This window comes from Lissotriton helveticus, chromosome 1_1 (assembly GCF_964261635.1).
Source record: "Lissotriton helveticus chromosome 1_1, aLisHel1.1, whole genome shotgun sequence".
NCBI lineage: Eukaryota > Metazoa > Chordata > Amphibia > Caudata > Salamandridae > Lissotriton > Lissotriton helveticus.
In genome coordinates, this window is record NC_136057.1 from 1,919,921,544 (window position 1) to 1,919,945,967 (window position 24,424).

Sequence of the window (24,424 nt, forward strand, 5' to 3'; positions counted from 1 at the left end):
AGGACATCTCACAGATACCAGTGCTCCACAGAGTCCTAGGTATTAGCATAAGACTGCTGCCTACTCTTTTCATGTGGGTGACAAACGGACACGACTTCTTCTCAAGTTTATGGGTGTGGTCATGAATCAATGCAGATAGTTTCTCCATGGCATATATGGTCCATACTTTTCCCCACCACATATTGAGTGCTGGAGTGTTTGGTTGTTTCCCATCTGGGCAGTGCTTAGGTGAACAGCTAATAATTCGTGGGAAAGTAATTTCATATTATAGTGGCCGTGGAATACAGGCTCTTCTCTCCTAGGAGGAACAGAAGTGGTTCCCGGGGTACGGTGATGTTTTGTTATAACTCATAATTCTATAAGAACCAGATGTCAAAAGGACTGGATATGGGGGCTTGACTGCCAAGTGTGCATGAGAGTTCTATGTTTGCCACAGCCTTTCCACCATAGGTCAGGGCTGCCAGGCATCTTATGCAATTGTATGGGGGTAAGGTACCATTGTGTTAATATCTTATATCGTTCTCCTTGTGACATATGCACATTAAGGACTTTGTATCCCTCTTCCAGATAGTCTTCCAAGCCTCTTCTGAGATTTCAATCCTCAAGTCTCTGTCCCATTGGGTGATATAGGCATGTTTCTTAAGGGTGAGTGAGAGCGAAGATGTAGTGATAAAGTCAGGAGATGTGCCTCTGTCTGATACTGTTGCTAAAAAGAGATTCGCTACAAAGTTTGTCTGAAAAAGTTCTCAACCAACCCAATGTAACCTGTGCGTAAACATATAAATGTCACGCCTGCCTAGCCTAGATTTTTGGGTTAAACCCTTTATAGTCAGGAGGTCGCCGCCGTTGAAGATGTCCTTTAAGAGAGGTGTGTGGGATGTCCCTGACTCCAAGTATGAAACCTCAAATCTGTTGTGGTCGGGGGGAAATCAGAATTGTTAATCAGCAGAGTCAGAGGGAAGGGGTAGGTAGAAAATGCTCATTTTGGGAATATTATTTGCCAGTAACCAAGTTGCTCAACTGTTGTAAGAAGGAGGTTGTGGGGTCTCAGCCAAGCCCTGCTTGGCAGCCATAGTATATCCTTAAGTTGGACTGCCGAGAATGGTTGCTCGACCTCTATTCAGGGTTTGACCTCTGGGCTATGGTTCCAGTTTAAGCATGAGTGTATCTCAGCATCCAACATGTTGGATGTGAAACATTGGGAAATCCCAATCTTCCCTCAATTACGGGTTGTGAGAGGGTTGAGCTTCCCACTCTTGGGGACTTGCCCCGCCACACGAAATTAAGCAATTCTTGTCAGATTAACGAAAATGTTGGTTTGGATATCGTAATGGGATGCGTTTGTAGTGTATAGAGTAGGTGTGGCATGAAATTTATTTTCAGGCTGTTTAACATGCCCAACAAAAAAAAATCAAGTTTGTTCTATCTATGTAGTTCTTTGAATAGGGCATTAATTAGTGGTGCAATATCGTACAATTTAGTCGCACATGTTGATAGGTTGACCCCTAGATATCTAATGCCTGTCCTAGTCCATTCAAACCCTCCCTGATGTAATAGCTCTCGTAAGTGGTTCTGTGACTCCTATGCTTTGCAATTTACAACAATTGATTTTGAAGCCAGACATTTGTATGAATTTCAATTCTTCTTACTTTGTAGGTATTTTTCAGTTTGGGTTAGGCACAAACAAAAGACATCATCTGCAAACAAGGCAACTTTATGTTCCTTGTTTCTCACTCTCATTTTACGAATGTTGGGGCTGCTCTGAACACTGGTCAAAAAGGGGTTCTAAAGATAATGCAAATACTAGGGAGAGAGAGGGCGCACCACTGTCTCGTTCCCCTTGGCAAAGGAATCTCTGGTGTATAATCCCCATTAATCTTAACGTTAGTGGGTGGTTTATGAAATTTGCCGGGATAAATGTTTTAATCTTGGGGCTAATGTGAATATTTTCTAGTAGCTTCAATTAGTAAGGCCAAATCCACCCTGCTGAAGGCCTTCTCTCCCTCAGATGAGAGAAGGGCCATTGGTTGGTTCCATCTCTCAGCCATGTCCATAAGTGTCACTGCTAGTCCAGTATTATCATTTGCTTGCCTGTTTTTAGTGAAGCCTGACCGTTGAACAGAGATAAGGCAAGGTAAAAGGGAGTCTGTGGACAAATATAGAAGTAAATATTTTCACTTGACAGTTTAGAAGGTTGATTGGACTGCAAAGTGTCAGATTTATGTCGGATTTTAGGAGGAGAGTGAGGTAGGAACATAGCATAGTGTCCTTTACCACCTCTGATGTTAGAAATAATGTAAATGCTTTTGTGAGAGGCTTGCCTAGTAGGGCGGCATATGTCTTATAGAAGGAGGCCATCAAGCCATCCTGGTGATTTCCAAGAGGGTATTAGTTTAATTGCCTCAGGCACCTCATCGATAGAGATGTCTTCCTTCAAGAGTTGCATCTGTGCCTCCAAGTTTGGGGGCATATAGTCTCAAAGATATCTGTCTTACATTTGCTTGTCTAGTTCCTGGCCACAGAACAGGGTTGTGTAGTATAATTGAAAAGCGGAGAGAATCGCCAAAGTTTCCGTAACCACAGCCGTGGCCATCTTCGGTTTCTATTGCTTTTATGTGGTTGTGCATTGTGGCCCCTCTGAGCTTATATTCCAGTACACTATCTGCCTTATCTCCCTTTTTAAAATAAGTTTGGTTAACGTAAAGTAATTCCTTGACCACTACCTGCATTTGTATTTATTTGAGTTCCCCTCTGATTCTGTGTAAATCTCTCATGGTTATAATGGCTCCCCATTTTTTATGTTGTGCCTTGGCTTGGGAGAGATGATTTTCCAGGTCTGCTTTGTGTTGTTTGGTTATGTATAAGAAATAGCTGTGTGAGAGATGAGTTCACCCCTAAGCACTGCTTTAGCCGTGTCTCAAAAAGTAAAAAGGGGAATACTTCGCTATTGCTGTTTTCCGCAAAGTAACGTTCAACTGTATACTCAATAGGTTCCCTAAGCGCTGGATTTCTCAGGGCCATTTCATTTAATATCCAGGGCCATGAAATTGGTCTCTGCTGCATTACAGGACTCGCCAGTAACCACATGGTGGCATGATCAGACAGTGTTTTAACATCAATGGTGGAATCTACCAGTCTAGATAACAAGCCTCTAGAAGTTTGGAAATCATCAAGTCAAAAGTAAGTCCTTTGAACATTGCAATAGACTGTGTAATCTTTCTTATCAGGGTGGTGATGACACCATACATCTACCAAATTTCGATCCGTTATTCCTTGAGCCACTGAAGAGGTGGTTGGGCTTTTGCCGTGTCTGGGGTGAGAGTGGTCTTTCGAAGTCTTCAATATGATATTATAGTCACCCCCAATTATAATGTGACCTGTGGCAAAATGAGAGATTCTAGGAAAGTGAGCAGCATAGAAATTCTCTTTGTCCTCATTAAGGCCATAGAGAGATGATAGTTAACTAATATATGCCCAATTTGGCACAGATGCTACCCTGGCGGCCCTCTCGGTCTGTGAATGTACTTTCAGTATGGAATGACAGATCTCTGCGTATGAGTTTTGACAGCCCTCTGGTTCTGCATGTGTATGAAGCATGGAATTGCAAGGTAAACAGGTATGACCAGAGTCGTTTGGTGAGGGCTTTAAGAAGGTGTGTCCCCTGCAATAGTGCAACATCCACCTCTTTCTATTTAAACCATAGGAGCAGCGCTCGCTGCTCTATTGGAGTAAACCAAGAGCAGTAAAGAGAATAGTGTGTAGCTTTCCTGCATTTACAGAGTTGAGATATTGGTACTCAATTTTAGAGTCATAAGTGTATAGTGAAAAAAGGAATTAAGGGCTGGCTCTAGGTCCACTGTGTGAGTTCCCACCCCCTTATTCATAAACTTAAAAAAAACTGTTACCAGCAAGATAGGACTTCAGTCTATTGGGATTTGATATTCTTATGATCCTGATTTTTTAGCCTCTGGTGGCCTTTAAGCAGGGTAGAACTTCCTTTTCTTATGTTGATGGGCAGCGCTCTTTATTTCCTTGTTGGCATGATTTCTGAGCCTTTTGTGAGAAGATCAAGTAAGTTGGAAGTGCCAACCACCTCGCTGGGCAGATAAGTTGGGATGGGCATGATCTCGAACTGTTGCGACGATAAGAGCAAAAGGAGGCCCGGAATCTCTTGCAATCTGGTAAGTCTTTCACACCATGTGACGCTTGTCTTTTTAGGTGAAAAGGAGACATAAGTGGAGTCCCCAGCGATAGTGGATCTTTCCTGTTTGTAGATGGTGGATGATTTTGCTGGAAATTCCTTTGTTTCATCAGCATGAGGGTCGAAACATCTTGGAAAAGTAGGATGGCATCCCTTCAAAACATTATGAGCCCCTGTTGTCGAACGGTCATTAGTAGTGTTTCTTTTATATGGAAGTAATGAACTTGAGTGAGGGAAGATGCCATTGCAGTTGGTAAATTGAAAAAAGTCTGAGAGTGTGGCCTAGAAAAACAGAAGCATCTTCGGCTGACTGGAGTATGTGATCTGAACATGGGCTTCCAAGTCCGCTGTGGTAACCGTCCATGCAATACCTCAAATCCAGATATTGTTCTGCTGTGATCGGTTCTCTAAGTCATCGAGCTGGTCTTGTAGCAGGTTGTGTTGGCATTCCAATGTCTCCAGGTGAGCACTGAAGTCGATATTGTCTTGAGCATGGTCCGCCACCAGGGTTTAATGTGTTCTAAATGCCAGTTCATTTGCAATAAAAAATTGTCAAGGTCAGTCAGAACTCTATTGAAGTCATGGCGGAGAGTAGTGATGTTTTTGTGAAATTCCTCCAGCAGTGTTTGGATATCCTCTTTAGTAGTCAGGCTCTTATTTAACTTGGATACCAAGATTTGTGAGCCCCCTTCTTCCAACTGTGACGCATCAGGTTTCTGAAGCAAGTCTCCGATGGAGGAGGTTAACAGCGTTTTTCCTGTTGAGAGCCATGGTCCTCACTTTAGGGGAGCTTACAAGGTACTCAGCAGGCGGGGATGTGTTGGCCGTTAGTCGGTGGTGGCTGCTTTAGGGCCCTGGAGTCATCATAAAGTGACCCAACTTCACCTGATAGATGGGGGTAAAGCTGCAGTCAGGGAGGCCTCTCACCACTCTCCCAGGTTTGTGACCGGTAGTGAGAACTGTGGAGTGTCCTCCCTCTGTTCTACCCCGATGTCAGAGACCCAGTGGAGCTTTATGCAGCTCAGCAAGAACCACATACATCGCATCACATCCAGGCTGAGTTTGAAGTCAATCAGGGAAACTTCCGACATGGGTACAAACATTTCTCAGATGTCTGTGGATGGTGCTTCTTCTCTCAGCCCCCCTTCAGTTCCACAATGTCCTGACCTTTGTCTTGTTCTTCTTCTACTGTAGGCTGGGGCCCCATTCTGAATCCTAAGAGCACAGTTTCAGCGCGCTCTTGTGGGTATAGGACCATTGAGGGGGACGGGCCAGGTAATTCTTTTTAACGGAAGGTACCAGTGTCTCCAGGAGCAGGGGGCATGATGGCAGCATGGCAAAGATCAGCCACTGCACAGTTGTGTAGTCATCACAGAGAAGGCCTCACCCTCTCTGAACAGTGGGCCCGAGTTAGCAGCAGTGGGGGCCTCATGTTATCCCCAACTAGTTGTCAGTCAGTGGTGAGGATTGTAGGGTGTTATCTCACCACCGCTGCCAATGAGACCCTCAAGCCCCTCCAGTCAAGGTTTGCAAGGATCATTGCATTCTATCCATGCTTGAATCAGAATAGGAGCCAATTGGAAATACTCTAAGTACAGCTGCTCATGGAAGCCACAAGACCTGTCCGGCTGCTCACCATTCAGCGCCGTTGTCTGGTGCTTAATCGCAGGCCTCTCCGGGGGATTGGACAGTCTTTGTGAACATACGGCATGAAGGCTGCATGTACCAGCATATCCAGAAGGTAAGGCCAGGAACTATTAGGGTGCTTCGAGAAAGCAGAAACAGTTTCTTTAGTTGCTTGGCCTTGAGGCTTCCGTCCCAGGCTTAATTTCAACCAAAGTGATGTCAGCGCCAATGCTCCCCTCACAGTCTGACCAATGCTGATGGCTTATGCTTGCCTGTCCTTTCATCTAAATGCAGGTTAGAATGCTATTTGGGGATAATACAGTGCTCAAATTGTGGAGCTGGTGGGGGGCATGATTTGGCTGGTCTCCTACCTGGCCTCACCACCGAAGATGTGATAGCTTTTAATCAAATGCCTTCAGGAAGTGCAACTGGCTGACGTCAATAATCTGATGGCTTTCCAGGCTGTATAAATATAAGCAGAGACCTGGTTGATAATTTGTTCAAAATCAGTGCTCATGCATGTGGGCCACATTGTATTCAATTGTCTTCTATGCGAGTTGGAAATAACTGCTTAACAAGTGTTATATACCTAGGAGTTACGTTTTTATCCTCTGGAGCTTGGTCACCTAATTTTGCACACCGCAGAATGTTATTTTCAAAGGCAATTGGATCATTGCTGTCCCTTCCTCAACCTCGTGGCGGGGGCAGCTGAAACCAATGTTACAAATAAACAAGTCTCAATGTGTCTCAATTGCCACCTATGGTTCCGCCATTTGGGCGGGTGCAAATTGTGTAACCATACAATCTGAGGAAAGCAGGTTTTGCAGGTGCCTGTTGGGCGTACTACTTTCTGCCTCCATGTCATCTGCCATAAAGAGTTAAATTTGCATACATATCTGATTTTATTAGAGTGAGACCATATTTACTTTGGTTATCCATCTGGAGTAATGACCAGGCATTGCTCACAAAAGACATAATAAACAACTGTATTTCTTATGATAACCGCCTTCGAATTCTGTGGTTGGCATACATTAAATCAGAATTTGGTAAAATTGGTATGGAGCGAGCTTTTACGATGAGAGATTCATGCACTGCCTTTAATAATAAGGAAGTGGCCCTAGTTTTTTATACCTAGCATGTGAAAACTATCTTAATAGTGTAGTAGGGGAACCATTGGTAACCGCATATTTGTCGCAGAGTATCTCTGTGTTACCACCTGTTTCTTTAGAACAATCTTGTGGGAGATCACAGAAGTGGGTCCCATGCTCTCCATGCCACTGGAGTCAAGCTATCTAGGCTGATGAGGGGTGAAAACCCAAAACCGGTCCTAGGATGCTTGTTTCCAGTCCAAGGAGGACATGGCCTGGCAGTTCAGGCTGGACTGTCCCATTGGGCACAGGGTCGAGACTGATTTGCATATGGCTGGGTTAAAACTGGAATGGCTTGGTGAAGAAAACAACGATGGATTTAGGCCCAGATCTCTGTACTGGGATGAATGTATGACACTGATCTGCATTTCATCATGTTTTAAAACAAAAAATAGATTCAATGTAAATATGTTGCCAGGATTAGAGATATTGAATTAAATGCAGCAAAATAATTGTAGCAAAGTAAATGCCAATAAAATAGAAAAGTAAGGACACTAATGGAGTATAAATCTTGAAGAAACGAAGTGCCTGAATATTATGGCAGAACAGAGTCAGACAAGATATAAGATGGCCGCTAAACACACAACATTTGAATGCAACAGCACAATGATCTCACTCAAATTCCCACAGAAAAGTACTGATGATGGCATCTTCGAACATTAAAGACATCACCGGTGACACTTATGAACAAGCATAAGAAATGCAATAGCTCTCGAATTTGTTTGAGTTAGAGCTATTGGCATTGTAAATGGCAATGTCTTTTACTTGTGGGTTATGGAATGTATGTATTTGGTGTGTAGTGGAGTTATGTGGGTTGAATTGGATTCATTTTGGAATTGTGTGGCATGGAATTGTGTGGTATGGAGTGGATTTGCCTAGTGGAAATATGTTGCATGGTGTGCTGTGCAATTACGAGGAGGAATTGTAATTATGTGGTATTGAGTGTACTGGAATTATGTGGAGTGGCATTGTGTGTTAGGGTAAATATTTATGTGGAATGGTATTTCATACATGCCAACATTTTAGAAAAGAAAAGTGGGAGATTTCAAAAAATAATCTGGAGAATGTATTTCTTAAATTGACTTCAATTGAGGCCACATCAGACTATTGGCATGCATGGTACTTGCAGGTCTGCTGCTGCAGGACCGGATATTTTAAATGCAAATACGCATTTATGTTTTTCTTACCTGCCAAGAGCATGTACAATGCAAAATGGCAGGCAAAGAGAGCGTGATCAAAACGGTGTGCCCTGGCCTGAAGGAGCAGGTTACTGGTAGTGCATGCTTGTGGCCCCGCAAGACTAGTCTCTGTCATTTGAAGCTCACAGAGGAATCGGGTTTTAGCACACAGTAATCGGGAGATGGGAGACTAGGCTTGAAATCGGTAGTCTCCCACCAGAATTGGGAGGGTTGGCATGTATGATATTTTGTGTTGTGGAGTGGTATGTAGTGGAGTTTAATTATGTGGTGTGCATTTAAATGTTGTGGCATGATGTGGAAGTGTGTGGTGTGGATTGGATGTATGTGGTATGTTGTGTAATTGTGTTGTTAAGTTGTGTTATGCAGTTTGGTGTTGAATTATGTGGTGTTGGTTGGAAATGTGTGGAGTTGAATTGTGTGACATGGAAATGTGTGGATACCTGTGCCTTATTGTTGATGAAAAAAACATATAGGTAGGAACTAAGCTCCAGATCTGTGTGTTTTGGTGTTAAAAAACATAAAGAGTTTGAACTATTTATGTTGTAAATGTAAATGTTTGTTATCTATGTTTTATGTAGTGAAGTGGATGTATGTGGTGTGTATTGGAATTATGTGTGTTGGATTGAAATTGATAGTTGTGGCATTGTATGGCGTAGAATTGTGTGGTGTGGAGTGGATTTGTGTAATGGAATTATGTGGCATGGTGTGCAGTGGCATTATGTGGATAGTAATTATGCGTTTAGTAGATTGGAATTATGTGTAGTGGGATTATGTGTAATAGAGTGTAATTTTGTGGAATGGTATTTTGAGTTGTGGAGTGTTATGTAGTGGAGTTCAATTATATGGTGTGCTGCTGAACTTTGTGGCATGATGTTGAATTTCATGTTATGTTGTGGATATATAAGGTGTGTAGTGGAACTGTGTTGTGTAATTATGTGGCTTGGTGTGGAATTATATCATGTGGAATGGATTTGTGTGTAGTTGAATAGAGTAGCATTGAACAGGGTGGCATTGAGTGAAATCATGTTGAGTGGAATTTTGTCGCATGGTGTGGAGTGTATTTATGTGGATTTTTAATAGGCATAGAATAGATTTATGAGGGGTGTATTTATGTGGTATTGAGTAGCGTGTAATTGGGTGGAGTTGAATTATGTGGGGTTGAGTGGTATTATGTGGATTTCAAGACAAAGTCCTTATGCAATAGCAACATTCTTCATACTAATAGCGACTGCTATATGTATTTACCTGATTAGTTCCATACAGGAGGTATTTAGAGTCAAATATAGTCACTGAAAACATGAAGAATATATAGAAGTGTGTTTCACCTTACAGGTGAGAAAATATCCTAACCAAGGGCTAGGAGGTACTCATATAATAAGGCACAAAAGATTGCATGACCTAAATTATTATTGAATAATAATAAGAATTTTACTTAAGATGACACTCGATTGGGTTCTCGTTCTCGATAGAGCTTTCAACCAAGCACAGTAAATTGTATTTTGCAGGTACATTATCAAACATGCAAATTGTTGACCCTGATTTAAACTGTAGAAGTCTGGAGGGTCCCCAAAAAATCGACAAGTTGGATAGATAGGTTAACATCTGCTAAGGGCTAGATTTAGATTTGGCAGACAGGGAACTCTGTCACAAACAGACGGGCCAGCTGTAAGCCTTCCGACAAATGAGCCCCTGGTAACTCCATTGATAGAAAGATTACTCCTATGTCTTGACAGAGAAGGGTAATCAGAGAAAGTGCATTACACCACATGGTGTAATGTAATTTTTTTCCGCCCCTCACTGCCAGAAAACCTTTTTGTAGTTTTTGTTTTTCAGAAAAGAACTCCTGCTTTGGGAGTTTGTTTCTAAAAAAAAAATCTTAAAAGTTTAGTGACTGGCTGGTCGTCATCTCCGTATTTGAGGGACACTCTGCCAATCAAAGGCTAGATTAGGCATTAATTGTTTAAAGAGACAAAAAACGTAAGGATATAAAAAACACCAAGTGATTTTGTGAACTTAGCCATGTATTATATGTGTATATTTTGGTACAAAGTTTATGTTTTTTGCATTGATATGAATGCATTCTAGTCTATATATTGTAAGAGCCACAATGACACTACAAGAAATGACAAAGGAGAGTTTGAGTTTTTATATACCATGAAGTCCAATAATTTATGGTCTGCTTTCAGATACATTAAAATTTGCTTTAAAGCACGGAAAAAATTGTGAAGAATTGATAATACGCAAAGCCATCAAATTGGAACATGAATTCATATACCAAAGAACCATAAGGCAACGCCTTCAAGAATGTTCTCCCTTCTTGTTTAGGGATTGAACTGGAGGTCTATTGAATCAACTGCAGAGTGAAAGAAAGGGCCACATTTGGATGTGGGAGTAATAGGATATCTGCTCAAATCCGGCAGATGTTCTCTATGCCACCTTTTGGGTCCCTATGGGCCATATTATCAAGACAGGGCGATACATTATCGCCGCTTTTATCGGCAGGAAACTGCTGCTAAAGCAGCGATAATGGGCTTGATAATATGCCCTTGTGAATTCCCATAGAAGCCCAGGTTCTGGTGTTAACCTGAGCTTCTCTGGGAATTCACAATGGCATATTATCAAGCCCATTATCGCCGATTTAGCGGCAGTTTTCCTGCCGTTAAAAGCGGCGATAATATATCGCCCTTTCTTGATCATATGGCCCTATGTCACACATTTAGAGGTCAGGTTAGCCTAGTTTTCCTAATGACGCAGCGCATCTCTACTCTGCCATTGGAAAATCATTATCTGAAGCAGACACTGGCTGTAATGGACTTGGAGGGGCCTGACCAATTTAGGAGAGCCCATCCGATGCCGTGTCTTCCAATTTCTTTTATGCACAGGACTGCCATGTAAATCTTGGTGGTTCCCAACAGAAAACCCTGCATTATCCTCGATCCCCACCCACCACTGTGGGAGAAGAGTCCTAGTGCGTGGAGGACATTGACTCTGTGATTTAAAGATGGAGTTCCACATTGGGGGTCTCTTTTCAGGGATCACAGAGGGGATTACAGGTCCACCATGTGTTATGGCACAGTGGGCCTGTGCTCAGGGTTACTGTTGTCCCCCAGAGAGTCTCATATCATGAGACAGGCAAGATCATATTTAGGAGAAAAAGAGCCGACAGTAGGGCAGTCAACTCTAGATTCAGAATTCCTAGAAACCTTTAAATTGTGCTATTATAATGTGAGTCTGGGACAGTCAATCTTTGTAAAGTGCTTTATTGTAGAATACAATGATAGGGCAACCACCAGCCTCATAAGTCCTCATCTATTCTCTGTCCCTGATCTCCAACCGTCCTGGAATCCGATACAAGGTTCCATGTTCCAGCCCGGCTCAAGACGCGGAGACAGATGAGCGCCTGACAAAGCACGACATAACAGACGCCTTAAGTCTTCTAGATGATGTGCTCATTACTCGAATTATGTTGAACGGTCCTTGGATTCGTTTCATGGACTTGATGTGCCATCTGCTGTTAGCAAGGGAGAGTAATAATCCACCCACTGATCTGATCATTTGGTAATTACAAAAGCCTTATTATGTTTGGTATAACTGAGGCAAAAAGAAGGAAATACGATCATATTGAAAATAGATCAATTAAGTTGCAACTGGCAAACAACATATTTTCAAATAACACATGCACCTATAATTATCAGGTTTGTAATTTTACCTGGGATTTCGACTAAACAATTACATGGCTTGAGGAATTTATGCATGGAACAGAATCTAACTCTTTCAGAAATCATTAAAAAGAACAGACAAATAATCGCACGTTCATGACAAGAAATGCCATTCAGAGTAGATGTGATGCAGTGGTACAAGATCTGAGGTGTAGGACTGTCCACGTCAATATATGTATGCTTGGGTATGTATGAGTATCTCCTTGTACCTGAGTTGTTTGAGCTGTCGAAAATGAGAGACTTTAAGAATAGTCCAATTCCTAGCATTAGCATCAAAATGAAAATGAATATCCATAGGGGAGAGGATGTGGTCTGACTGCTAGCTTGCCGACTTTAGTCTGGGAAACCAAGGTTCGAATCTTGGAGTCACGTCCACATCCTGTGATTCTGGGCAAATCACTTAATCTTCCAGTGCCTACCAAAAAAATTAATGTGTCCTTGTGTAACGTAACTGGTGCTATGTAAAGCGCTCCAATACCTTCTGGGCGAGCTATATAAATCTGCAAAACACAACAAATACTTAAGCAAGACGTGTAGACACAGGTTCCATAGCACCCTGGCTGCAAAGTGGACCCTATAAACATTTATGATTAGTATATTCCCTAAGAGTAAGGGATACACAGTTCGTGGAAGGATACCTATAAGACATGATTGGAGACTAGGAGCAGCACGTTCCCTTGAAGGGATTGCAGCAATGACATCAATCTAACAGTCAAAGTTGAGAATGCACATGGAGGAATCAACTGGGGTTTCTTTGTTCCCCATTGTAGAGTCATCTGTCCTGAAGGATGCCAGACTGAGGAATTTGAAGTGTGGGGATCTGGTATCTACTCGGAGGTAAGCCCCATTGACTCAACTGTTCAGTATAGATACAACGCTTCATGTATCTTACTGTTAGGAATGAATTTAATGCACAGAAAAGTGCAGACAGAGATTGCAAAATCTGCACACATACCTCTGACTCATACACCCTCCCCTCCTCTCCTTTCCTGTCTCTCTTTCTCGCCCCCCACTCTACCCCCTCTTTCTCCGTCCCTCCCCGCCTCTCCCCTCCCCTCCTCTCCCCTCCCCTCCTCTCCCCTCCTCTCCTCTCCCCTCCTCTCCCCTTCCCTCCTCTCCTCTCCTTCCATTCTCTCTTTCTCCCTCCCCACTCCACCCCGTTTCTCCCTCCCCTCCCCTCCCATCCACGCCTCGCCCTCCCCTCACCTCTCCTCTCACCTCTACTCTCCTTCACTTCCCTCCGCTCCCCTCCCCTCTCCTCCCCCTCCCTTCCCCTCTCCTCCTCCTGTCCCTTGCTCGCTCCCCACTCTACCCCTCTCTTTCTCCCTCCCTCCCGCGTCTCTATCCTACCCTCCAATCTCCTCTCCTCCTGTCTCTCTTTTCCCTCCCCTCGCCACCCCATTCCACACCCTTCTTTCTCCCTCGCCCCTCCCCTCCTCTCCCCTTCCCTTCCCTTGTCTCCTCGCCTCCTGTCTCTCTTTCAACCTCCCCACTCCACCCCCTCTTTCTCCCTCCCCTCGCTGCCTAGCCCCTCCCCTCCTCTTCCCTTTCCTTGTCTCCTCTCCTCCCGTCTCTCCTTCTCCCTCCCCACTCCACCCCCTCTTTCTCTCTCACCTCCCTGCCTCGGCCTCTCCTCACCTCTCCTCTCCTCCACTCCCCTCTCCTCCTCCTTTCCTTCCCTCCCCTCCTCTCCCCTCCCCTCCCCTCCTCTCCCCTTCCCTCCTCTTCTCTCCTCTTCTCTCCTCTCCTCCTGTCTCTCTTTCTCCCTCCCCACTCCACCCGCTCTTCCTCCCTTTTTATTTATTTATTTATTTAATGCAATTTTATATAGCGCGAACATAAGAACCAGTTGCGATACATAAGGATTTAGGATTACATGCGTTACATAAAAGATACAAACAGAAAAAAATTGCAACTGTACAAGTTATATAGTCACACAAGGAAGAGATATTCAAGGAAGGGATACAAATGGATATATTCTAAGAGTCACATAGGAATAGTAGATAGTACAAAGGTCTACTGCATATACTAGTGATTAGAATTATCTCATAGGGAAGGGATGTGAATGGATGTACTCTAAGAGTCACATAGGAATGGTAGATAGTACACAGGTCTACTGCATATACTAGTGATTAGAGTTATCTCTATATACATAAGGAAGGGATACAAATTGATATACTCTAAGAGTCACATGGGAATGGTAGAGAGTACAGAGGTCTACTGCATATACTAGTGATTAGAGTTATCTCTATATACATATATATACAAATAGTAAATTTTCTCAGGTCAAGACCCAAAAAACCAGGAGAGCAGAGTTCCATTAAGGGGGGTCGGAGGGGGGACGCAGTCACAACACCAAGGGAGGGTGAGAGGGATACAAGGGTATGGAGAAAAGGCAAATCAGAAAAAAGAAGAAACATTTAAGGATTGTCAAGGGGGAAACGAGGGAAAAGGGGAAAGGACGAGGGAATGGACAAGATGGCGGCTCAGGGTCCACAGAAAAGCGCCTGAGAACAGCAGCAAAATGGTGGGCAGGGCAAAAGAAAAAAACGTAAAGAAGCCCATGAGAGTGACCCAGTGAGTATTTTATAGAGTGCCAGGAGAAGTCCGGGGGGGGGGGGGTACATAGTTCAGAGATCAAAGTCAGGAAGGGAGAGGAGGCGTGTAGGCTCGGGTCCACTGGAGTAACTTCGAAGACAGTCAGCCGGTCATGGCTCCCTCGCCCCCATACCTGGGAAAAGTTCCCTCCTCTCCCTGCCTCGCCCCTTCCCTTCCCTCACCTCTTCTCTCTTCTTCTCTCCTCTCAGAGCTCTTCAATCTGCCGGGCTGCCATCAATGCCGGAAGGATCACCGATGCTGGAGGCCATGTGACTGTGGAGAAGAGGCCCGGAGCGAAAAGTTATGACAAATCCACAAATAATGGAGTAACCACTCTTGCACTTGAGGCTGGACCTCAATCATTTGTGCTTACTTCATCTGCTGGTCCTGAGCCGTTCATGAACTTCCCCAGCACTTCGTTTCCTGGCCTATATCTTACCAGGATTCACCTCCTTGACATAGAGATACCAAACTACCAAGTTACCTCTTCTGTCACAGGTAACAGTACTCAACTACCATTAGAGTCCCATCTTTATGGCTACCTATGTCATTTGTGTCATTTTTGTCATTGTCTACTGTTTTAACATCAGTGATTGTGTATTCACGTTTCAAAATGTCCCTAGCAGAGAATTACATCATGTCAATTCCTTAGTGTGTATTCTCTTCTTTTCCAGTACTGGCTCAGTGTGATACCACAGCAGAAGACCTCTCTGACATGATCTCACTGTGAGTACCACTAAAGGGACCATTTAATGTTGACAGTTTTATGGCATCAAGCATACCACTGAAGTGGGCTTGGTGCAATGGGAATCATATAACCTCCAGAGCAGATTGTGCCATATGTGATTTGGTAAATGATCATGTTTTCCCAGCCTTATAGAACTGACTGCAGACTTGCAATAGAATTCTCATTCTTCTGTGAATACCTTCTGCAAATTGTGACCTGGTTTAGAAAGAGAACTTGCAGGTGAGGACTGAGTTTATAAGCATACTTTGGAATTCCCTGCTTTTTGCAGTGAAAGAAATGGAAAACTAAAATGATAATAACTTGAGCTATTATCATGTTATTTGTTCCTGCTGAGGTATCTCGTCTGGTGGGGAGGATCTGTTCTGCTCTCAGAGGGAGGGGGGAGGGGAGGGGAGTGGAGGCCACTTTGTTAGTGTGCATGAATGTTTGACCAACCCTCTCGGGCTGGCCAAACATTCATGCACACGTTGCATGTTCTCCATACAGGCTGCATTACAGCCTGCATGGAGGACATGCCTGGATCAAATTCCTTGGCTGAGCACCAAACTACTGCACTCAGACCAATCACAATGCTGCATTGCAGCGTTGTGATTGGTTATGGGGAGCCTGGGTGCTTCCTGCTTCCTGTTTCCACAGAAGAAGCCAGAAAGAGGATGGAGGAAAAGTGGAAGAGGCCGGTTAGCTTGTAAGTGATTTGTTATTTTGTCTTAACCCTCCTCCCTCTTTCCCCCTAAGCACCTCACTGCTGCTTCCTGGGAGCAGCCGCCACTGAAGCCTGTGTGTAAAGTTCTTAATTACCATGTCGCCCTGGCAAAATAAACCTTTCTGAGAGTTACTTCAGCACTGGTTAGCAGTGGAAAAAGGTGCAGAGTGCTAAGGCCAGCAGAAATAAGATCAGCAAATATGGAAAAGGAAGGCCAAAACTTTGGAGGGAGACCACCCTAAGGCTGACAGATCCAACCAGGCTAATTTATTTAATTGAGGTTTGATACTTGCCATGATTGTATACTACCAGGTGATTTGTGCCATGATCTACCTCGAAGATCAAATTAGCTGGTTATGAACCAGATTTCAGCACCCATGGTTTTTAAGATTTACAAAAGCTACCAATATCAATTTTGATAAAAAAGAGCTCATGCCTAATAAATTAGTTGAACAGCCACAAATTATTTCTTTTTTAATTATGTGTTTCAGAGTTATTTGCCCAGATGGATGTTTCACACATGATTTCAAAGTGTGGGGAACAGATGTCTACACTGAGGTATGTTCTACGCATACTCATATCTTTAATTGAGTATGAAATAAGAAAATACCAAGAGCAGATATAAGGAAAGAGAAACATGTGGATTTCAAACTCTATCTCTTTTCCCCTCCCTTCTAGGACTCTTCAATTTGTCAAGCAGCCATTCATGCATGGAAGATCCCCAAGAGAGGTGGAAAAGTGAGAGTGGAGAAGAGACCAGGACACAGCAGTTACCAAGGGTCCAGCAGAAATGGCATTCACAGCCATGAATTTGGGGCCTTCAGTGGATCATTTGTGCTCTCTGTACCGACTGATGTTAGCCTGCCAAGAATTATCCCGGGCATGAATTTTCCTGGAACGCACTTACCTGGCTTTCAAATTCCAGGAACTGATATCCCTGGTATTCCTATCCCTGGTGCCAAATATTTATCAGGCTTTCATATTCGCAATCATGAAATTCCAATCACTCCTTTTCTTGACATGTATAAACCAGGCATTCACACCGAAGGCAAAGACATCCATGCACCAAAACATCCCAACCCCACTGTCACAGCTGTTCATGTCCCTAGCATTAGGACAACAGTTTCTGAACATCCAACTAAAAAGAGCTCTAGTACTTTGAATCATGAAATTCATACTCATGAAAAACAATCTCCCGGGTTCAAGATCCCTGTGGTTCATGTTACTCCTCACCATGATCTAGCTGTTCAAATCCCTGATCATGGTGGTAAATATGTTTCAGGGGTGGATATCCATCACATTCCTGTCCCTGGTCACCATGGTCAAGGTGTTGAGATCTACCCCAATCCTGTCCCAAGTCACCATGTTCCTGGAGTCGAACTCATTAGTATTCATGTCCCTGGTAAACATGTTCCAGGTACTGAGATTAATGATATTCATCCCCATAGCCAACATGCTCCAGGCATTGCCTTCCATGGTAATCATGTCCCTGGAAAACATGTTTCAGGGGTTGAGATCCAATCTGTTAATGTCACTGGCCACCATGCTCCTGGTGTAGAAATCAGTGGTAAGCAACTCACTAGTCACCATGCTCAAGGAGCTGAGACATCTGGTCTTCATATCACTGGTAAACATGTTACAGGTGTTGAAGTCAGTAATATTATTGTTCCTGGACATAATGCTCCAAGTTTAGAGATCCACAGAATTCATGTGAATGGTTCACATGTTCCAAGCATTGAGAGACATGTTATTCATACCACAGGTGAACATATACCAGGTGCTGAGATCCCTGCTGTCCATGTTCCTGATCACCATGTACAAGGTGTTGAAGTCCATGGTAGTCATATATCTGGTACAGGTATTCCAGGTGCTGAGATGCATGGCATTCGTATTCATGGTTCACATGTTCCAGGTGCTGAGCTCCCTACTGTTCACATTCCAGGTCACCAACTTCCAGGTCTTGAAATCCATGGTACTCATATTTCTGAAAAACATAGTCCAGGTTTTGAGACACATGGAACTCATATTATTGGTTTGCATGTTGCAGGTGGTGAAATCCCTGCTGTTCACATCTCGGGCCACCATGTTCCAGGTGCTGAAATACCTGGTGTTCACATTGCAGGTCACCAAGTTCCAGGACTTGAAATCCATGGTGCTTATATTTCTGGAAAACATATTCCAGGTGTTGAGATACATGGAACTCATATTAATGGTTTGCATGTTGCAGGTGGTGAAATCCCTGCTGTTCATGTCTCGGGCCACCATGTTCCAGGTGTTGAAATCCCTACTATTCACATGCATGCAAAACATGTTCCTGATGTTGAGGTCCATGGTATTCATATAAATGGTTCACATGCACCTGGTATTGAGAACAATGGTATTCATGTCATTGGTAAACATATTTCAGTTGCAGAGATACCTAGTAACCACATATCTGGTATATATGCCTCGGAGGTTAAGATCCCAAGCATTCACATAATTGGCCACCATGCTCCAGTTGTAGAAACACATGGTATTCATATACCTAGTACACTTGTTCCAGGTGTTGAGACACATGGAAATCATATTAATGGTTTACATGTTCCAGGTGCTGAAATACCTGGTGTTCACATTGCAGGTCACCAACTTCCAGGTCTTGAAATGCATGGTGCTCATATTTCTGGAAAACTTTTTCCAGGTGATGAGATACACGGTATTCACATTAATGGTTCACATATTCCAGGTGCTGAGATTCCTGGTGTTCACATTGCAGGTCACCATGTTTCAGGTCTTGAAATCAATGGTGCTCATATTTCTCGAAAACATATTCCAGGTGTTGAGATACATGGTATTCACATTAATGGTTCACATGTTCCAGGTGCTGAGATTCCTGGTGTTCACATTGCAGGTCACCATGTTTCAGGTCTTGAAATCAATGGTGCTCATATTTCTGGAAAACATATTCCAGGTGTTGAGATACATGGAACACATATTAATGGTTTACATGTTCCAGGTGATAAGATCCCTGGTGTTCAAGTTACAGGTCACCAACTTCCAGGTCTTGAAATCCATGGTGCACACATTTCTGGAAAACATATTCCAGGTGTCGAGATACATGGAACTCATATTAATGGTGTACATGTTCCAGGTGCTGAAATAACTGGTGTTCACATGGCAGGTCACCAAGTTCCAGGTCTTGAAATCCACGGTGCTCATATTTCTGGAAAACATATTCCAGGTGTTGAGATACATGGTATTCATATTAATGGTTCACATGTTCCAGGTGCTGAGATCCCTGGTGTTCACATTGCAGGTCACCATGTTTCAGGTCTTGAAATCAATGGTGCTAATATTTCTGGAAAACATATTCCAGGTGTTGAGATACATGGAACACATATTAATGGTTTACACATTCCAGGTGCTAAGATCCCTGGTGTTCAAGTTACAGGTCACCAACTTCCAGTTCTTGAAATCCATGGTGCACACATTTCCGGAAAACATATTCCTGGTGTTGAGATACATGGAACTCATATTAATGGTATACATGTTCCAGGTGCTGAAATAACTGGTGTTCACATGGCAGGTCACCAAGTTCCAGGTCTTGAAATCCACGGTGCTCATATTTCTGGAAAACATTTTCCAGGTGTTGAGATACATGGTATTCATATTAATGGTTCACATGTTCCAGGTGCTGAGATCCCTGGTGTTCACATTGCAGGCCACCATGTTTCAGGTCTTGAAATCAATGGTGCTAATATTTCTGGAAAACATATTCCAGGTGTTGAGATAAATGGAACACATATTAATGGTTTACACGTTCCAGGTGTTAAGATCCCTGGTGTTCAAGTTACAGGTCACCAACTTCCAGTTCTTGAAATCCATGGTGCACACATTTCCGGAAAACATATTCCTGGTGTTGAGATACATGGTATTCATATTAATGGTTCACATGTTCCAGGTGCTGAGATCCCTGGTGTTCACATTGCAGGTCACCATGTGTCAGGTCTTGAAATCAATGGTGCTCATATTTCTGGAAAACATATTCCAGGTGTTGAGATACATGGAGCTCATATTAATGGTTTACATGTTCCAGGTGCTGAAATACCTGGTGTTCACATTGCAGGTCACCAAGTTCCTGGACTTGAAATCCACGGTGCTCATATTTCTGGAAAACATACTCCTGGTGTTGAGATACATGATATTCATATTAATGGTTCATATGTTCCAGGTGCTGAGATCCCTGGTGTTCACATTACAGACCACCATGTGTCAGATCTTGAAATCAACAATGCTCATATTTCTGGAAAACATATTCCAGGTGTTGAAATACATGGAGCTCATATTACTGGTTTACATGTTCCAGTTGCTGAAATACCTGGTGTTCGCATTGCAGGTCACCAAGTTCCAGGTCTTGAAATCCATGGTGCTCATATTTCTGGAAAACATATTCAAGGTGTTGAGATTCATGGTATTCATATTAATAGTTCACATGTTCCAGGTGCTGAGATCCCTGCTGTTCACATTGCAGGTCACCGTGTTCCAGGTCTTGAAATCAATGGTGCTCATATGTCGGGAAATCATATTCCGGTTGTTGAGATACATGGAACTCATATTAATGGTGTACATGTACCAGGTGCTGAAATACCTGGTGTTCACATTGCAGGTCACCAAGTTCCAGGTCTTGAAATCCATGGTTCTCATATTTCTGGAAAAAATATTCCAGGTGTTGAGGTACATGGTCTTCACATTAATGGTTCACATATTCCAGGTGCTGAGATCCCTAGTGTTCAAATCACAGGTCATCAAGTTCCAGATCTCGAAATCCATGGTACTCATATTTCTGGAAAACATATTCCAGGTGTTGAAATACATGGAACTCATATTAATGCTTTGCATGTTCCAGGTGCCGAGATCCCTAGTTTTCATATTGCAGGTCTCCAAGTTCCAGGCCTCGAAATCCATGGAACACGTACGTCTGAAAAACATATTCCAGGTGTTGAGATACATGGAACTCTTACTAATGGTTTACATGTTCCAGGTGCTGAGATCCCTGGTGTTCACATTGCAGGTCACCAACTTTCAGGTCTTGAAATCCATGGAGCTCATATTTCTGCTAAACAAATGCCAGGTGTTGAGATACATGGCATTCACATTAATGGTTCACATGTTCCAGGTTCTGAGATCCCTGGTGTCCACATCGCAGGTCATCATGTTCCAGGTGTTGAAATCCATACTGAACAAATGCATGTAAAACATGCTCCTAGTGTTGAGATCCACGGTATTCACATAAATGGTGCACATGCTACTAATATTGAGAACAATGGTATTCATGTCACTGGTAAGCATATTTAAACTGCAGAGGTCCCTGGTAACCACATAGCTGGTAAACATGTTACAGGTGGGGTATGGTATTCATATAAATGGTTCACATGTTCTAAGTGCTGAAGTCCCTGGTGTTTCCATCCAAGGTCACCATGTTCCAGGTGTTTAAATTCCGACTATTGAAGTGCATGTCAAACATAAACCAGGTGTTAAAGTTCATAGCATTCATGTTAATGGAGCGGAGATTCCTGGCACACACATCCCTGGCATCCATGTTTCAGATACTAATATCCCAGGGATTCATCTATCTAGTAAGCATGTTAACAGGGTTTTAGATATCCCGAGTGCCTATATACCTGGTCATCACCTTCAAGGTGCTGAGATACCAGAGATTCATATTTTTGGAAAACGTTTGAGTTGTAGAGATCAATGGTATTCATATCACTGTTTATCATCTGTCCGGTTGTAATATCCCTGATATTCATATAAATGGTACTTGTGTTCCCAGTGCTGAGATCCCAAATATTCATATCCTTGGATATAATGTTTCAGGTGTTGAAATCCCTGATATCAATATATCAGGTCAGCATGTTCGAGGCTTTGAATTCCCTGGTATTAATGTACATGGTCACCAGGATTCAGGCTTTGACATCGCGGTATTGTTATTTCTGGTCACCATTTACCTGGACTTCATGTTCTCGGAACTCATATCCCTGGTCAACATATTCTGGGTGTTCAAATCCCTGGTGTTGTTACTTACTGCTTCACATTTACCAAGTGTTGAGATTCCTCTGTAAATTATGTTCCAATTATAGAGATTGTTGGTTTCCACATCTCTTGTCATCCTGTTCCAGTAGTTCATATCCCTCGTATCCCTGGTGACCAAGCCCCATCTATTGAGATCCCTCATATTGATGTCACTGGCAATATTGTTGATAGTACTGAGATGCCTATTGATCATCTTCATTTTCAAAAAGTCCTAAGTGTTTAACTCTGTGCTAGCAAGATCCCCAACAATTCTTTATCCAGAAATATCTTGAGCTACCTCCCCCAGAAACTGAAACTGTTTGTTCCCCTGACAGTCATACCCATAGTTTGTATATCCAAGGAGTTTTGATCCTTTACATTTACACCTGTGGTTTTCACATCCATGATATATGCATCACAAGTGTTGATACCACTGACAATTCCTTGCCAAGTAATCATAATTTCAGCCCTCTTACTCTAGGCATGCAAATCTGTGGATCATATATCACAGGTGTGTCCCTGACAGCAAGTATGGGAACACTAATATCTCTTGGATTGAGATCTCAGTCATGCATATTTCAGTTGATAAATCCCTTGGTTCATGCATAATAGATCTTGCAAGAACTACATGTTCTAGTCTGTATGATTTTCCAGACTGTGTTTGTTGAATCTTCCAAAACCCGCACAACATTTAGAAGCATATAATACCGTGAAGCCTGATTAACATTTGAGACCACCAACCATCACGGATGATACCTGAATCCTTAAATCTTAGAATGCCGCTCAACCTCACAAAACCTAAATTCATAGAATGTATATAAAATACTTATCACCATATTTGAGTTTCATAGCATTTAGTTCTACAAGGCACTGATTTTAAAATAGCTGTATAAAGTGGACAATCATTAAAAAAAATAGCTAGCTCTGTTCATTCTGAATGTGCCAGTTTTTTTCTTTGAAAGATAAAAAGGCTGAAAATGCGGACCCTGCTCTGCAACTGCATCTTTCCTGTAGCTGCGCAAGTCTGTAAGCAGAGGCCACTTACTTTGTTCCAGTGACATTTTGCACTCTCAGTAATACCTGGGTCACATGGTAGGACTTCTCGAGTTAGAAAATTGAGATGACTAAATGGCTACTAATGTATAGGGAAATCCAAGGACAGCCCCTAGACCATATAATTACCTCTCTTGGTCCTGGAAGTCCCATACTGGGATTTCACGATCAAGCACAAACAACGAGAATGGTGCCACATAAACAAATCTGCGGAGTCTGATGTCCTAGCCTATCCCTTATAAAAATGATGTCTAGCTGAAGGGATTGGGTACATATTTGTCTACACCTTACTGGACCAATATTTGGAACTTTGTACTTTTACATAAAGTACAAATTTCTCCGAATTTGCTTGATGTTGCAGTCACTTTTAATCAGTGTGTTGTAGACATGTTTCATGGTGCGGTGGGTATTGCAACAAAATACACAATGTTTTAGTACTACTGCATTAATCATCAGTAAAGGATTTCTTTGAGATGTCAGTGCTACCTGACTTTAAAGTAAACACACAGAAATAAGACAACTTCCATTATTATACCATTTCTATGGATACTATCAACAAAAGGGCCACCTTTTGTCCAAGTTTTTCAAAATAGGAAAGTATCTGGCGACTTAGGAATCAACACCTTTTCGTCTTTGTATGCTTTCAATTGCAAGCGAATATCAGTACTTTTGCAGATGGTTTTAATACTCTTATTTTTAGAATCGGGGAAAATGAATCAACAACATGTTGTAAATAAAGTTCATGAAGCTTGATTCAAATGACCACTGATTGATTTCAGATATATTAATTTCATGTTATCATGTTTAACACATTTACAGTATATTATTGTGTACTTAGATCACATATTACCTAGATGATCACCGAAAGTCACATATCGTGGACGAGAAGTGGTATACTACAAATCATAAAGATTTAATTTCAATTGTCTGATGTCTAACACTGTAAATACGTGTCTTTAGGTGTACAGCTTGATAATCTACATAGATAAAATGAAGGATTTCCCTCATAGATGGGAGGCTCCAATATCAAACTGATTGTTTTCTAGATGAACATCTCAATGTGCTTCTGTAAACTATTGTAGTAAAATCTTTTCATAACATCAAGACTTGTGTGTTTTGTCCCTACTATACCTGAGTACTTGAAATACTCTGGGCAACTTTCTTCAAATGGTTTCCTACCAGGCAAAATTATTCACTATGAACCGTGAAACTTTTGATGGTATCACCTTTCAATGCTTTTGACTCTTCCCCAGCTCGATTTGCTCAACTTGCCTTTATCTTCATCAAACTCTGGGGCATATTATCAAGATAGGCGATAATGGGCTTGATAATATGCTCTATGGAATTCCAATTTAAGCCAATGTTAGATGTCCTTCACATT

General features: G+C 42.5%; 1 protein-coding gene across 1 annotated transcript in view; it reads left to right on the plus strand.

Annotated features, from left to right (window-relative positions):
• The window catches only part of LOC144754968 (uncharacterized), an 84,584-nt gene extending 60,437 nt beyond the window's left edge, over nt 1-24,147 (plus strand). Inside the window, exons 5-9 of the mRNA XM_078643347.1 lie at nt 12,664-12,730; nt 14,701-14,989; nt 15,166-15,217; nt 16,434-16,500; nt 16,621-24,147. Coding sequence (XP_078499473.1) covers nt 12,664-12,730; nt 14,701-14,989; nt 15,166-15,217; nt 16,434-16,500; nt 16,621-21,273 — 5,128 coding nt within the window. The 3' untranslated portion in view covers nt 21,274-24,147. The remainder of the gene's footprint in view (nt 1-12,663; nt 12,731-14,700; nt 14,990-15,165; nt 15,218-16,433; nt 16,501-16,620) is intronic.
• Nucleotides 24,148-24,424: the final 277 nt, after the last annotated feature.